The sequence below is a fragment of the Saccopteryx leptura genome, chromosome 7 (assembly GCF_036850995.1).
Source record: "Saccopteryx leptura isolate mSacLep1 chromosome 7, mSacLep1_pri_phased_curated, whole genome shotgun sequence".
Classification (NCBI taxonomy): Eukaryota; Metazoa; Chordata; class Mammalia; order Chiroptera; family Emballonuridae; genus Saccopteryx; species Saccopteryx leptura.
In genome coordinates, this window is record NC_089509.1 from 53,991,030 (window position 1) to 54,005,518 (window position 14,489).

The 14,489-nt window shown below is 36.8% G+C and overlaps 1 protein-coding gene across 5 annotated transcripts in view; it reads right to left on the minus strand.

The window, feature by feature from the left end:
- STK39 (serine/threonine kinase 39) overlaps positions 1-14,489 on the minus strand; it is a 323,837-nt gene that overhangs the window by 64,954 nt on the left and 244,394 nt on the right. For all 5 annotated transcript variants that reach the window (XM_066346005.1, XM_066346004.1, XM_066346003.1 and 2 more), the window contains one exon: positions 10,613-10,681. In XM_066346005.1, coding sequence (XP_066202102.1) covers positions 10,613-10,681 — 69 coding nt within the window. The remainder of the gene's footprint in view (positions 1-10,612; positions 10,682-14,489) is intronic.

The window sequence follows — 14,489 nt, forward strand, 5'->3', positions numbered from 1 at the left end:
AGAGCATTTTATGAATTTGACTCCACAGGCAAGAGAAGTGAAGGCAAAAATTAATGAATGGGACTACATCAGACTAAGAAGTTTTTGCTCAGCAAGAGAAACTGATAACAAAAAACAGAAAGCCAACTAAATGGGAAATGATATTTTCAAACAACAGCTCAGGTAAGGGCCTAATATCCAAAATATACAAAGAACTCATAAAACTCAACAACAAACAAACAAACAATCAATCCAATAAAAAAATGGGAAGAGGATATGAATAGACACTTCTCCCAGGAAGAAATACAAATGGCCAACAGATATATGAAAAGATGCTCATCTTCTTTAGCTATTAGAGAAATGCAAATCAAAACGGCAATGAGATACCACCTCACACCTGTTCGATTAGCTATTAGCAAGACAGGTAATAGCAAATGTTGGAGAGGCTGTGGAGAAAAAGGAACCCTCATCCACTGTTGGTGGGAATGTAAAGTAGTACAACCATTATGGAAGAAAGTATGGTGGTTCCTCAAAAAACTGAAAATAGAACTACCTTATGACCCAGCAATCCCTCTACTGGGTATATATCCCAAAAACTCAGAAACATTGATACGTAAAGACACATGCAGCCCCATGTTTATTGCAGCATTGTTCACAGTGGCCAGGACATGGAAACAACCAAAAAGCCCATCAATAGATGACTGGATAAAGAAGATGTGGCACAAATACACTATGGAATACTACTCAGCCATAAGAAATGATGACATCGGAACATTTACAGCAAAATGGTGGGATCTTGATAACATGATACGAAGTGAAATAAGTAAATCAGAAAAAACCAGGAACTGTATTATTCCATACGTAGGTGGGACATAACAGTGAAACTAAGAGACATTGATAAGAGTGTGGTGGTTACGGGGGGGAGGGGGGAATGGGAGAGGGAAAGGGGGTGGGGAGGGGCACAAAGAAAACAAGATAGAAGGTGACAGAGGACAATCTGACTTTGGGTGGTGGGTATGCAACATAATTGAACGACAAGATAACCTGGACTTGTTATCTTTGAATATATGTATCCTGATTTATTGATGTCACCCCATTAAAGAAATAAAATTATTATAAAAAAAAAAAAAAAAAAGCTGCTAGAGAAAAAAAGACTATCAGCTACAAAGGAGCACCCATAAGGATGACTTCTGACTTCTCAACAGAAACACTTGAGGCCAGAAGGGAATGGAAAGAAATATTCAAAGTAATGCAGAACAAGAACCTACAACCTAGACTACTTTATCCAGCAAGGCTATCGTTTAAAATTGAAGGAGAAATAAAAAGCTTCCCAAACAAAAAACGACTCAAGGAATTCACTACAACCAAACCAAGGCTGCAAGAAATGCTAAGGGACCTGCTGTAAATAGATCAAAGGAGAAAAAAATATATAGCAAAAGAGGAATACAGTTTTAAAGAATAAAATGGCAACAAACAATTACATATCAATAATAACCTTAAATGTAAATGGATTAAATGATGCGATCAAAAGACATAGGGTAGCTGCATGGATAAGAAAACAGGACCCATACATATGCTGTCTACAAGAGACACACCTTAAATCAAAAGATGCACATAGACTGAAGATAAAAGGATGGGAAAAAATATTTCACACAAATGGAAATGAAAAAAAAGCTGGGGTAGCAATACTTAGACAAAATGGACTTTAAAACAAAGACTATAGTTAGAGATAAAGAAGGTCACTATATAATGATAAAGGGAGCAATCCAAAAGGAAGATATAACCATTATAAATATAAACACACCTAATATAGGAGCACCTAAATATATAAAGCAGACTTTGATGGACTTAAAGGGCGAGATCAACAGCAATACTATAATAGTAGGGGATTTCAATACCCCATTAACATCATTATATAGATCCTCAAGAAAGAAAATTAACAAAGAAACAGCAGACTTAAAGGACATATTAGATCAACTCGATTTAATAGATATCTTTAGAACCTTTCACCTTAAAACAGCAGAATGTATATTCTTTTCAAGTGCTCATGGTACATTCTCTAGAATAGATCACATGTTAGGACACAAAAGTGGTCTCAACAAATTTAAGAAGATTGAAATCATATCGAGCACTTTCTCTGATCACAATGGCATGACACTAGAAATCAACCACAACAGGAAAACTGAAAAATACTCAAACACTTGGAAACTAAATAGCATGTTATTAAATAACAAATGGGTAAACAATGAGATCAAAGAAGAAATTAAAAAATTCCTAGAAACAAACGATAATGAGCATACATCAACTCAAAATTTATGGGACACAGCAAAAGCAGTATTGAGAGGGAAGTTTATAGCATTACAGGCATACCTCAAGAAGCTAGAAAAAGCTCAAATAAACAACTTGACCCTACATCTAAAAGAACTAGAAAAAGAACAGCAAGTAAAGCCCAGAGCTAGTAGAAGGAAGGAAATAATAAAGATCAGAGCAGAAATAAATGACATAGAGGCCAAAGAAATAATACAGAGGATCAATGAAACCAGCAGCTGGTTCTTTGAAAAGATAGACAAGATCGATGAACCTTTAACCAGACTCACCAAGAAAAAAAGAGAAAAAACTCAAATAAATAAAATTAGAAACAAGAGTGGAGAAATAACAACTGACACAACAGAAATACAAAATATTGTAAGAAAATACTATGAAGAACTGTACGCCAAAAAACTAGACAACCTAGATGAAATGGACAAATTCCTTGAAAACATATAATCTTCCAAAAATTAATCTGGAAGAATCAGAAAACCTAAATAGACCAATTACAACAAATGAGATTGAAACAGTTATCAAAAAACTCCCAAAAAAGTAAAGTCCTGGGCCTGATGGCTTCACAAGTGAATTCTACCAAATATTCAAAGAAGAACTAACTCCTATCCTTCTCAAGCTATTTCAAAAAAAATTCAAGAGGAAGACTTCCAAACTCCTTTTATGAGGCGAGCATAATTCTGATTCCAAAACCAGGCAAAGACAACACAAAGAAAGAAAATTATAGGCCAATATCCCCGATAAATTTAGATGCAAAAATCCTCAACAAAATATTAGCAAACCGGATCCAGCAATATATGAAAAAAATCATACACCATGATCAAGTGTGATTTATTCTTGGGGGCAAGGCTGGTACAATATTTGCAAATCAATCAATGTGATTCATCACATAAACAAAATGAAGGAGAAACCACATTATAATTTCAATAGATGCAGAAAAAGCATTTGACAAAATCCAGCACCCATTCATGATCAAAACTCTCAGCAAAGTGGGAATACAGGGAACATACCTCAACATGATAAAGGCCATCTATGACAAACCCACAGCCAATATCATACTCAATGGGCAAAAATTAAAAGCAATCCCTTTAAGATCAGAAACAAGGCAGGGGTGCCCCCTTTCACCACTCTTATTCAACATAGTCCTGGAAGTCCTAGCCACAGCAATCAGACAAGAAGAAGAAATAAAAGGCATTCAAGTTGGAAAAGAAGAAGTAAAGCTATCATTATTTGCAGATGATATGATATTGTATATAGAAAACCCTAAAGTCGCAGTCAAAAAACTACTAGACTTGATAAATAAATTCAGCAGGTGGCAGAATATAAAATCAATACTCAGAAATCAGAGGCATTTTTATACACTAACAATGAACTATCAGAAAGAGAAATTAAGGAATCAATCCCCTTTACCATTGCAACCAAAAAAATAAAGTATACCTAGGAATAAATTTAACCAGGGAGATTAAAGACTTATACTCAGAAAATTATAAAACATTGATAAAAGAAATCAGAAAAGATACAAACAAGTGGAGGCATATACCGTGCTCATGGTTAGGAAAAATAAACATCATTAAAATGTCTATATTACCCAAAGCAATCTATAAATTCAATGCAATGCCGATTAAAATACCAATGACTTACTTCAAAGATATAGAACAGATATTTCAAAAATTTATATGGAACCAAAAGAGAACACGAATAGCCTCAGCAATCTTGAAAAGGAAGAATAAAGCGGGAGGTATCACACTTCTGGGTATCAAGTTATATTATAAGGCCATTGTACTCAAAACAGCCTGGTACTGGCATAAGAACAGGCATATAGATCAATGGAATAGAACTGAGAACCCAGAAATAAACCCACACTTTTATGAACAACTGATATTTGACAAAGGAGGTAAGAGCATACATTGGAGTAAAGACAGCCTCTTCAACAAATGGTGTTGGGAAAATTGGACAGCTACCTATAAAAAAAATGAAACTAGACCACCAACTTACACCATTCACAAAAATAAACTCAAAATGGATAAAAGACTTAAATATAAGCTGTAAAACCATAAGCATCTTAGAAGAAAACATAGGCAGTAAGCTCTCTGACATCTCTCGCAGCAATATATTTGCTGATTTGTCTCCACAGGCAAGTGAAATAAAAGACAGGATAAACAAATGGGACTTTATCAAACTAAAAAGCTTTGCACAGCTAAAGAGAATAAGAACAGAATAAAAAGATAAACTACACAATGGGAGAATATTTTTGACAATGCATCTGATAAGGAGTTAATAACCAAAATTTATAAAGAACTTGTAAAACTTAATACCAGGAAAACAAACAATCCAATCAAAAAATGGGCAAAAGAAATGAATAGACACTTCTCCAAAGAGGACATACAGATGGCCAACAGGCATATGAAAAAATGTTCAACATCACTAATGATTAGAGAAATGCAAATTAAAACCACAATGAGATATCACTTCACAACAGTCAGAATGGCTCTCATCAATAAAACAACACAGAATAAGTGCTGGTGAGGATGTGGAGAAAAGGGAACCCTCCTGCACTGCTGGTGGGAATGGACTGGTGAAGCCACTGTGGAAAACAGTATGGAGATTCCTCAAGAAATTAAAAATCGAACTGCCTTTTGACCCAGCTATACCACTGTTAGGAATATACGCCAAGAACACCATAGCACTGTTTGAAAAGAAGAAATGCACCCCCATGTTTATGGCAGCATTGTTCACAATAGCGAAGATCTGGAAACAGCTCAAGTGTCAGTCAGAGGACGAGTGGATTAAAAAGCTTTGGTACGGCCTTGGCCGGTTGGCTCAGTGGTAGAGCGTCGGCCTGGTGTGCGGAAGTCCCGGGTTCGATTCCCAGCCAGGGCACACAGGAGAGGCGCCCATCTTCTTCTCCACCCCTCCCCCTCTCCTTCCTCTCTGTCTCTCTCTTCCCCTCCCGCAGTCGAGGCTCCATTGGAGCAAAAGATGGCCCAGGTGCTGGGGATGGCTCCTTTGGCCTCTGCCCCAGGCTCTATAGTAGCTCTGATCATGACAGAGCGACCCCCCGGATGGGCAGAGCATCGCCCCCTGGTGGGCGTGCCGGGTGGATCCAGGTCAGGTGCATGTGGGAGTCTGTCTGACTGCCTCCCCGTTTCCAGCTTCATAAAAATACAAAAAAAAAAAAAAAAAAAGCTTTGGTACATATATACTATGGAATACTACTCAGCCATAAGAAATGATGAGATCGGATCTTTTACAACAACATGAATGGACCTTGATAACATTATACTGAGTGAAATAAGTAAATCAGAAAAAACTAAGAACTATATGATTCCATACATAGGTGGGACATAAAAATGAGACTCAGAGACATGGACAACAGTGTTGGGGTTACAGGGTGGGGGGGAGGAGAGGGAGGGGGTTGAGGGAGGGGAGGGGCACAAAGAAAACCAGTTAGAAGGTGACGGAAGACAATTTTATCAATGTCACCCCATCAAAATTAAAAAAAAAAAAAAAAAAGAATTTGACCCCAAAGGCAAGGAAAGTAAAAGCAAAAATAAATGAATGGGACTACAACAAACTAAAAAGCTTCTGCACAGCAAAAGAAACTGACAACAAAACAAATAGGCAACCAACTAAAGGGGAGATAATATTGCAAACAACAGCTCTGATAAGGGGTTAATATCCAAAATATCTAAAGAACTCACAAATTTCAGCAACAAACAAGCAAACAATCCAATTAAAAAATGGGGAGAGGACCTGAATAGCCATATCTCCTAAGAGAACATACAAATGGCCAATAGATATATAAAAAGATGTCATCTTTGCTAGCTATTAGAGAAATGCAAATCAAAACTACAATGAGATACCACCTCACACCTATTAGATTAGCTATTATCAACAAGACAGATAATAACACGTGTTGGAGACTGTGGAGGAAAAGGAACCCTCATTCCCTGATGGTGGGAATACAAATTAGTATAATCATTATGGAAGGAAGTATTGTGGTGTCTCAAAAAATTAATAATAGAACTACCATATGACCCAGCAATCCCTCTCCTGGGTATCTACTCCCAAATCTCAAAAACACTGGTATATAAATACACATGCACCCCCATGTCCACTGCAGCATTTTTCACAGTGACCAAGACATGGAAACAACCAAAGTGTCGCTGGACAGAAGATTGGATAAATAAGAAGTGGTACATATATACAATGGAATACTATTCAGTGATAGGAATGATGATACAGTGACATTTACAACAACATGGATGGACCTCAAGAACATTATACTGAGTAAAATAAGTAAGTCAGAAAAGGCTATGAACAGTATGATTTCACACATAGGTGAAATATAGTAAATATGAGACTTATAGACATAGATAAAAGTTAAGTGGTTACCAGAGGGGAAGGAGGGGGAAGGGTACTTGAATAAACGGTGTTGGGGGGGAGAGTGTCTAAAGAGAAACAAATATCCAGTGACAGAAAATGATTTAATTTTGGGTGATGGGTATACAACATAATCAACAGTTCAAATGCCATAGAAATCTTCACCTGAAACCTATGTATTCTTACTGATCAATGTCACCCTGTTAAAGTCAATTTTCTAAATAAAATTTTAAAACAAAAAAAAAAATGTAACCTAATAATTTTTCATGAATCTCTTTCATTGTCCATGTTTCCTAACAACTGCCAGGATAAACTCAAATCAATAGATTTGATCCTCAAATTCTTGCCCGATAGGAGTCATCAGTAGATGCTTAAAATAAGTTTTTTTATTTATTATTATTTTCATCTATTATTTTACCTAGGAACTATTAACATAAAGCTCTCTGATATGGAATTTATAGTAGAGACCAACGTTAAACCGACATTTTTACTCAGGTAACAAAATTTAACTAAAAACTCTGTTGGCCATGAGGACTCACAAGCTTTTAAAGGAAAGTGGGAACAAAACCTATATAAGGAGATACACATAAACACTTTCCTTTATAATACCTATTTCCTTATTCATGCACCACTTGGCAGAGGAATCTAGAGCTTCCTTGTGAAATCAATGTGTACACTTCCCATATAATAAATAGGAAAAAGCTTAATATTTTTCTAATTATAAAGATATTTTTGGGGCCTTGGCTGGCTAGCTCAGTGCTAGAGCATCGGCCTGGTATATAGACATCCGGGGTTCGATTCCCAGCCAGGGGACACAGGAGAGGCACCCATCTCTTTCCCCCTCTACCTTCTCTCTCTCTCTCTCTTCCCCTCCTGAAGCCAAGGCTCCATTGGAGCAAAGTTGGCCTGGGTGCTGAGGATGACTCCATGGCCTCCACCTCAGGCACTAGGGGCTCAGTTGTTGAGCAACAGAGCAAAGCCTCAGATGGACATGCCGGGTGGATCCCAGTAAGGGCTCATGCAGGAGTCTGTCTCTGCCTCTTCTTCCCTCCCTGAATAAAAATAAATAAATAGCAAATAATATATTGAAAAAAAGGATATTTTTTGTATTCTTACATTTAGAAAATAGTTTGTATATCAATAACATATTAGATACTGATTCTGTAGCCAGAATTCTAATCTCCTACTAGAAACTCAGTTATTCTGATTTAAACAAAATAATTCACTTTATAATGACCTGTTAAAGAATTTTCAGGAAGAAATTATTCTGATGGGTGGTATATCTGCTTCAAGTTCCCTCTCAGTCGGACGCTCCAGCATTACTGGGGAAGGACTTATTTCGAGTAAGTCATGTTTCTTTTTTTTTTTTTTTTTTTTAATTAAATTTTTATTAATGGTAATGGGATGACATTAATAAATCAGGGTACATATATTCAAAGAAAACATGTCTAGGTTATTTTGTCATTAAATTATGTTGCATACCCCTCGCCCAAAGTCAGATTGTCCTTCGCCACCCTCTATCTAGTTCTCTGTGCCCCTCCCCCTCCCCCTAACTCTCCCCCAGTCCTCCCTCCCCCCACGCCTGGTAACCACCACACTCTTGTCCATGTCTCTTAGTCTCATTTTTAAGTTCCACCAATGTATGGAATCATGTAGTTCTTGTTTTTTTCTGATTTACTTATTTCACTCCTTATAATGTTATCAAGATCCCACCATTTTGCTGTAAATGATCTGATGTCATCGTTTCTTATGGCTGAGTAGTATTCCATAGTGTATATGTGCCACATCTTCTTTATCCAGTCTTCTATTGAAGGGCTTTTTGGTTGTTTCCATGTCTTGGCCACTGTGAACAGTGCTGCAATGAACATGGGGCTACATGTGTCTTCACGTATCAGTGTTTCTGAGGTTTTGGGGTATATTCCCAGTAGAGGGATTGCTGGGTCATAAGGTAGTTCTATTTGCAGTTTTTTGAGGAACCACCATACTTTCCTCCATAATGGTTGTACTACTTTACAGTCCCACCAACAGTGAATGAGGGTTCCTTTTTCTCCACAGCCTCTCCAACATTTGCTATTACCCGTCTTGTTGATCATAGCTAATCTAACAGGGGTGAGGTGGTATCTCATTGTAGTTTTGATTTGCATTTCCCTAATAACTAATGAAGCTGAGCATTTTTTCATATATCTGTTGGCCATTTGTATCTCTTCCTGGGAGAAGTGTCTATTCATGTCTTCTTCCCATTTTTTTATTGGATTGTTTGTTTGTTGTTGAGTTTTATGAGTTCTTTGTAAATTTTGGAAATTAGGCCCTTATCTGAGCTGTTGTTTGAAAATATCATTTCCCATTTAGTTGGCTGTCTGTTTATCCATTTCTTTAAAAAATTCCTATGAGATTTTTTAAAGAAATGGAACAAAAATCATCAGATTTATATGGAACTATAAAAAACCCCGAATAGCCAAAACAATCCTAAGGAAAAAGAATGAAGCTGGGGGCATTACAATACCTGACTTTAAACTATATTATAGGGCCACAATAATCAAAACAGCATGGTATTGGCAGAAAAATAGACACTCAGACCAATGGAACAGAATAGAAAGTCCAGAAATAAAACCACATATATATGGTCAAATAATCTTTGATAAAGGGGCCAACAACACACAATGGAGAAAAGAAAGCCTCTTCAACAAATGGTGTTGGGAAAACTGGAAAGCCACATGCAAAAGAATGAAACTCGACTACAGCCTGTCCCCTTGTACTAAAATTAATTCAAAATGGATCAAAGACCTAAATATAAGACCTGAAACAATAAAGTACATAGAAGAAGACATAGGTACTAAACTCATGGACCTGGGTTTTAAAGAACATTTTATGAACTTGACTCCAATGGCAAGAGAAGTGAAGGCAAAGATAAATGAATGGGACTACATCAGAATAAAAAGTTTTTGCTCAGCAAGAGAAACTGACATGTTTCTTAGTTAAAACATATTTAAGGGCCCAATTCATTTCAAGCATATATATTTCTCAAATGTAGTATTATTATAACTCACAGTATAATTACTATAATGTCATAATTAATATGTTAACTAACCTGTTTTACTTAGGAACATCATTATAAATATAGTATCCAGCAACAGACTAAATGATATAATCTTCATAACCAAGAATGTGCCGAGGACCACGGAGCTATTCACCCTTCCCCTCCGTAGAATCAAGCTATACTTTTCCTTAGATGGCATGTCTGCCTCTTACAGCTTTTCTGCCTCCTTTGCCTTGTCAGGAGGCCGCCAGTCATTTCTTCCTCCTATCATATCTGTTAGTTAGCAAGCTGCCCGGTCTCCATGGAGCTCTCTTTTGATTCTAGAAGTGGCAGAAAGAATCACAGCCTCAAAGTGAAGTGGGTCTGCCACAATCCAGCAGCATGGCCCTGACTCACTTGAGGACTGCTTCCTTGTCGGCACAATAACAGAACTGGCCTGAACTATCTTTAAGATCAACCTAAAGATTTTATGAGGCATTTTGCTCAGGGCCGAAAAAACTAATATCTAAGTTTATTAGAACTGTGTCCAAAGAAAGAACAGAGAAACTCTCATAAAAGGACCTCAGAGGTTCCCATACTTTGGTACACAGAATTGACAGCTATGTCACGGATTTTGGGGTCTTACTTCTAGGTTCTCGGCTATGTTTCCAACAAGTGAGGTTCCTTATTGGCTAAATCACATCCAGATAAATGAGAACGAACTACATTAAGAGCTTTTTTAAAAAGAAAATCAGATATGACTTTTAAATATACTTCCTTCAGGTAAAAAGGACGAGAATTCAAAAAGAAATTTTCAAAAATCCACAGGTTACATTATTCTTTAAGAAAATATTTCTAAACACATTTCCATTTGATATATCAATAAATGACACTGCATACTAAAAAATGATTTACCTATAACTACATCATGGCCATCAACCAAGCCAGCAGAGAAGAGCTCCTGAGACACCCCATCTGCCGTATCTGTTCAAATATGAAATGAATATGTATTAGTAACCAAAAATAAGTAAATATATAAAAATCAGCAACCTGGTACAATGCAAAATATATTTTTTTAATTTACAAAAAACACCCACATGTGATTTGATTCAACAATTCAGATTCTATCCAGAGGAAAAATCATTGCTGCATACAATTTGCATCTTGCTATTTATTTAACAGAAGTTATACAAAGTTATTGTTTCATTTTTGGTGAACCAGGAAACTTCTACCCTTTGGCTACTCTCTAACCCTCAAGTGCACCTCTAGAAGTTGTCACAGCTGGTCCCATGGTGCTGCTCTTCCTTCTTTCTAAGGTCCATTCCAGTCACCATCAATCCTTTTTTGTCAATCGTATCTACTGAGTCAGAATTTATGGCAAAGGTTGAATAGGTAGAATTTGATACAACCTTATAGTTGTTGGACTATTATGATGAGCTATTTAAATATATGCTATTAAGACATTCCTTTAACATAACTGATCACTTGATAACAACAGATTCATTTTCTTAGAAAATGTTGTTGAATAAAGAATATAGTGCTCAATGGTAAGTGACAGGAGTTAGCAATCTCATAAAGAGGGCCGGAATAGGCTGTAGCAAGTGAATATGACTGAAATTACTTAATTGAAAGGCTATGAATGAATATTATAGTGAGATGTCTGCATGAAGACCTTGTAAAGAGAACTGACAATCTGCAACGTGCTCAAAAGAACCATTGTGAATTTATGTTTTCATAAAGGACGTGACGTGGTTCCCGTGTTCCCGTGGCCTGATATTCTCACAAACATCCAGAACTGTAGCTGAATAAAAAGAAACCAGCTCAGCTGCCAGTAACAACCTAAATGAACGCTTGACTTTAAGTGTCTTCTCGAGTCAGCAAAAATGTGAAAGTAAAGCCCAGTGGTTCTCAAACTTTTTGAAGTCGGGCACATTTAAAATTCTACAAATAATTGTAGGTGCACTATATACAAATTTCCGAGAAATATGTTATAATAATTAAGTCAAATATTAATATATATATAAAGTCTAAGTGTTCTTTTATGGTAATTAAATTTAACAAAATTAAATTTATTCTGACATTAAGAAATATTTTTATGTACCATTTTTTGTTATGCTTTTTAGAATTCGTAAAAAAAGAGAGGTTTAAAAAAAAAGACAAAAAAGTTATCTTTTTATATATATAGATACATTCTTAGTAAGATTTAGTAAATTTGGCAGGTCCCGGTGTGAATGTGTTAAGTTTTTTCATTCTTGTGTTTATGAGAAACATGAGCCTGATATATGTGTCCTAGTGATTTCTTCAATGTTTGGGCATATATTTATATTTAAAGGCAAACTCTCATTTTCTCATCAATACATTTAAGATTCCTCTCTTTTTACTCTTAATTGTGTTGAGGGTAGAAAATCCTAATTCACATAAATAGGATGTTGAAAATTGTAGTAAAATGTTCAATGCCTTTTTTAGATATTGCCACATATTCTTTTATAGAAATCCAAAAGGCTTCAAGAGACAATTTCTTATGTTTAATCATCAATCCAAAACCCCCACCATACATATCATCTTAACTTTATACCAAACAAAGGATAGAAGAAACTTGCCTTCAGTCTTTCCGGGGAACATGGGGGGTAGTGTAAACAATCCAGCACCAGAGCTTAACAGTATTTTACAACCTAATCAGGCAAGTGAGGTGGGGGGTTGGGCAGACTGTCAGTTTACAGCCAATTCCCTATACCTCTGTCCCCCAAAAATCTAAACTCCAAAAACCCTGTTGGTTTTTTGGTCCCCAACAGGCACATATTTCTCTGGAATACCATAGGGTGCACCTGGAAATCTTCTGGGGTGCACCAGTGTGCCCTGGTGCATACTTTGAGAAACACTGGTATAGCTGCTGAATTAAACAAGCATCTAAACTGAACTGCAGTTCGCTGTGCCAGGGGCTGCCCTCAACACAGTTCTTCCTTGCCTCACCTGTGATTTAGACGTTGTAACAATGTGAGTGTGTGTGCACACACATGTAAGCATGTAGCTGGAGGAACAATTCTCTTTACTAATTCTTGGGCTTTACAGGGCTCAGCCTGGTGTCTGACACACAGTAATTAATAAATAAGACGGTGACAACGATGGAGCAGTGAAGACACCTGAGAGGCATCTTACACTCGGTGCATTCTCTTTCTCACTTTCTTGCATGGCCCAAATTCCCAGATCTGCAATAAAAGTCTGAGAGCCAATGTACATTCTTTCTACTGCCAAGAAATTGTGGAATTGTGGCATTCTATCATTTTATTTGTTCTATTTCATAATGAATGAAATAAAATTAAAAATAAACACATAGAAATCTTACTAAACTAATCACTGGGCTGTATATCTGAAACTAATAATAATATTGTATGTCAACTGTAATTGAAAAATAAAAAATAATTACAAAATAAAATTCTATATAAGGTAGGCTTATCTTGGGCCTTGTCCTTATTGCTAGGAAACACTTTGTAAAATTCCCTTAGGAATAAAATGATCTCTTATCATGAAACCGAGGGTAGCATAAAGAAAGGTTCTACTCTGAATGTAATTTGGACTTATGAAGTTGGCTACAACATTCTGCCTCACAATCTCCAACTTTCTGGATGCACTGCAGACTTCAGGAAGAGAAGCCTATTAAACTAAAGGGCTTAACAGGGCACACAGAAAACAGTCATTATATTTCTATGGACTGGTCATCTGTTAAAGCATCTGAATATGTTACCATCATCTCTAAAGTATCAGTAAGACTCTGCACTTGAGGAAGGAGCTATAATCTCAGAGTGTAGTTGAAAATAGAACAAACGAAGCCACAGGGAGGGCTAGCCCTCCAACAGAACCGAAGCAATGACACTCACAGAAGGTTAAAGTGTACAACATCTCCTACTATTTTCAGGATTCCTGGGTATCAAATGAGTCATATAAAAATAGCAAACAGCTCAGGCTGGCTGGCCATGAATAGAAATGTCCCGTGCGTGCGTGTGTGCATGCGTGTGTGTGTGTGTGTGTGTGTGTGTGCCATTAAGCTATTATTTTGTGTGCAGAAAGTAGTATGTAATAGTTTAGAACATAAATATAAAGGTAAGTGGTAACTTATTTTTCTTTAAGCTGCTTGACATTCCTGATGTGTAAACAAGTTAAATAATCATATATGCTCTGGCTTCCAACATGATAAACCCAAAGGGCTTGCCCTGAAAGGAGGACAGAGAGTACCGGAGACGTTTGTGTTGTATCTTCTGTATTTCTGTGTAGATACAGCACAGACATAGCACACCCATGGTGTGCATGCACAGAGGGCATGCAGACAATGTCTGGTACACAGACAGCCCCGGGAATCGCATAGGTACAACAATCTGGCCATGGTGTTTCCGTACTAATGGGCCTGTGTTTGCTGACCAGGGAGGGTCAGCTATCATCTAGAAGCTAATGCTATGGTGTCTGTCTGGGCAACCAAAGCAGAGACATTGGATCTAACTATGACAAACGAGGCTGCCACAGCCAGCACAAAGGGCCAGGGAACGTTCATAGGGCTGTCTGAGCCCCCAGAATCCTCCACTCAGAAATGCACTTCTCTGTTAGCTCTTTAAATTAAAATTGATTTTTATTGCCATTGTCGATTTTAAACAATCAGAGGAAAAGAAATGAGAATCTGTTCTTTCACTTACTGTACTTGAAACATTTATTACATAATTACTAGATTTTATCAATGCATTGACTGGTCAGTATTTTTATATTAGGACAAAATAAATAGCTTTTTGATATCAGTAACTGGCAC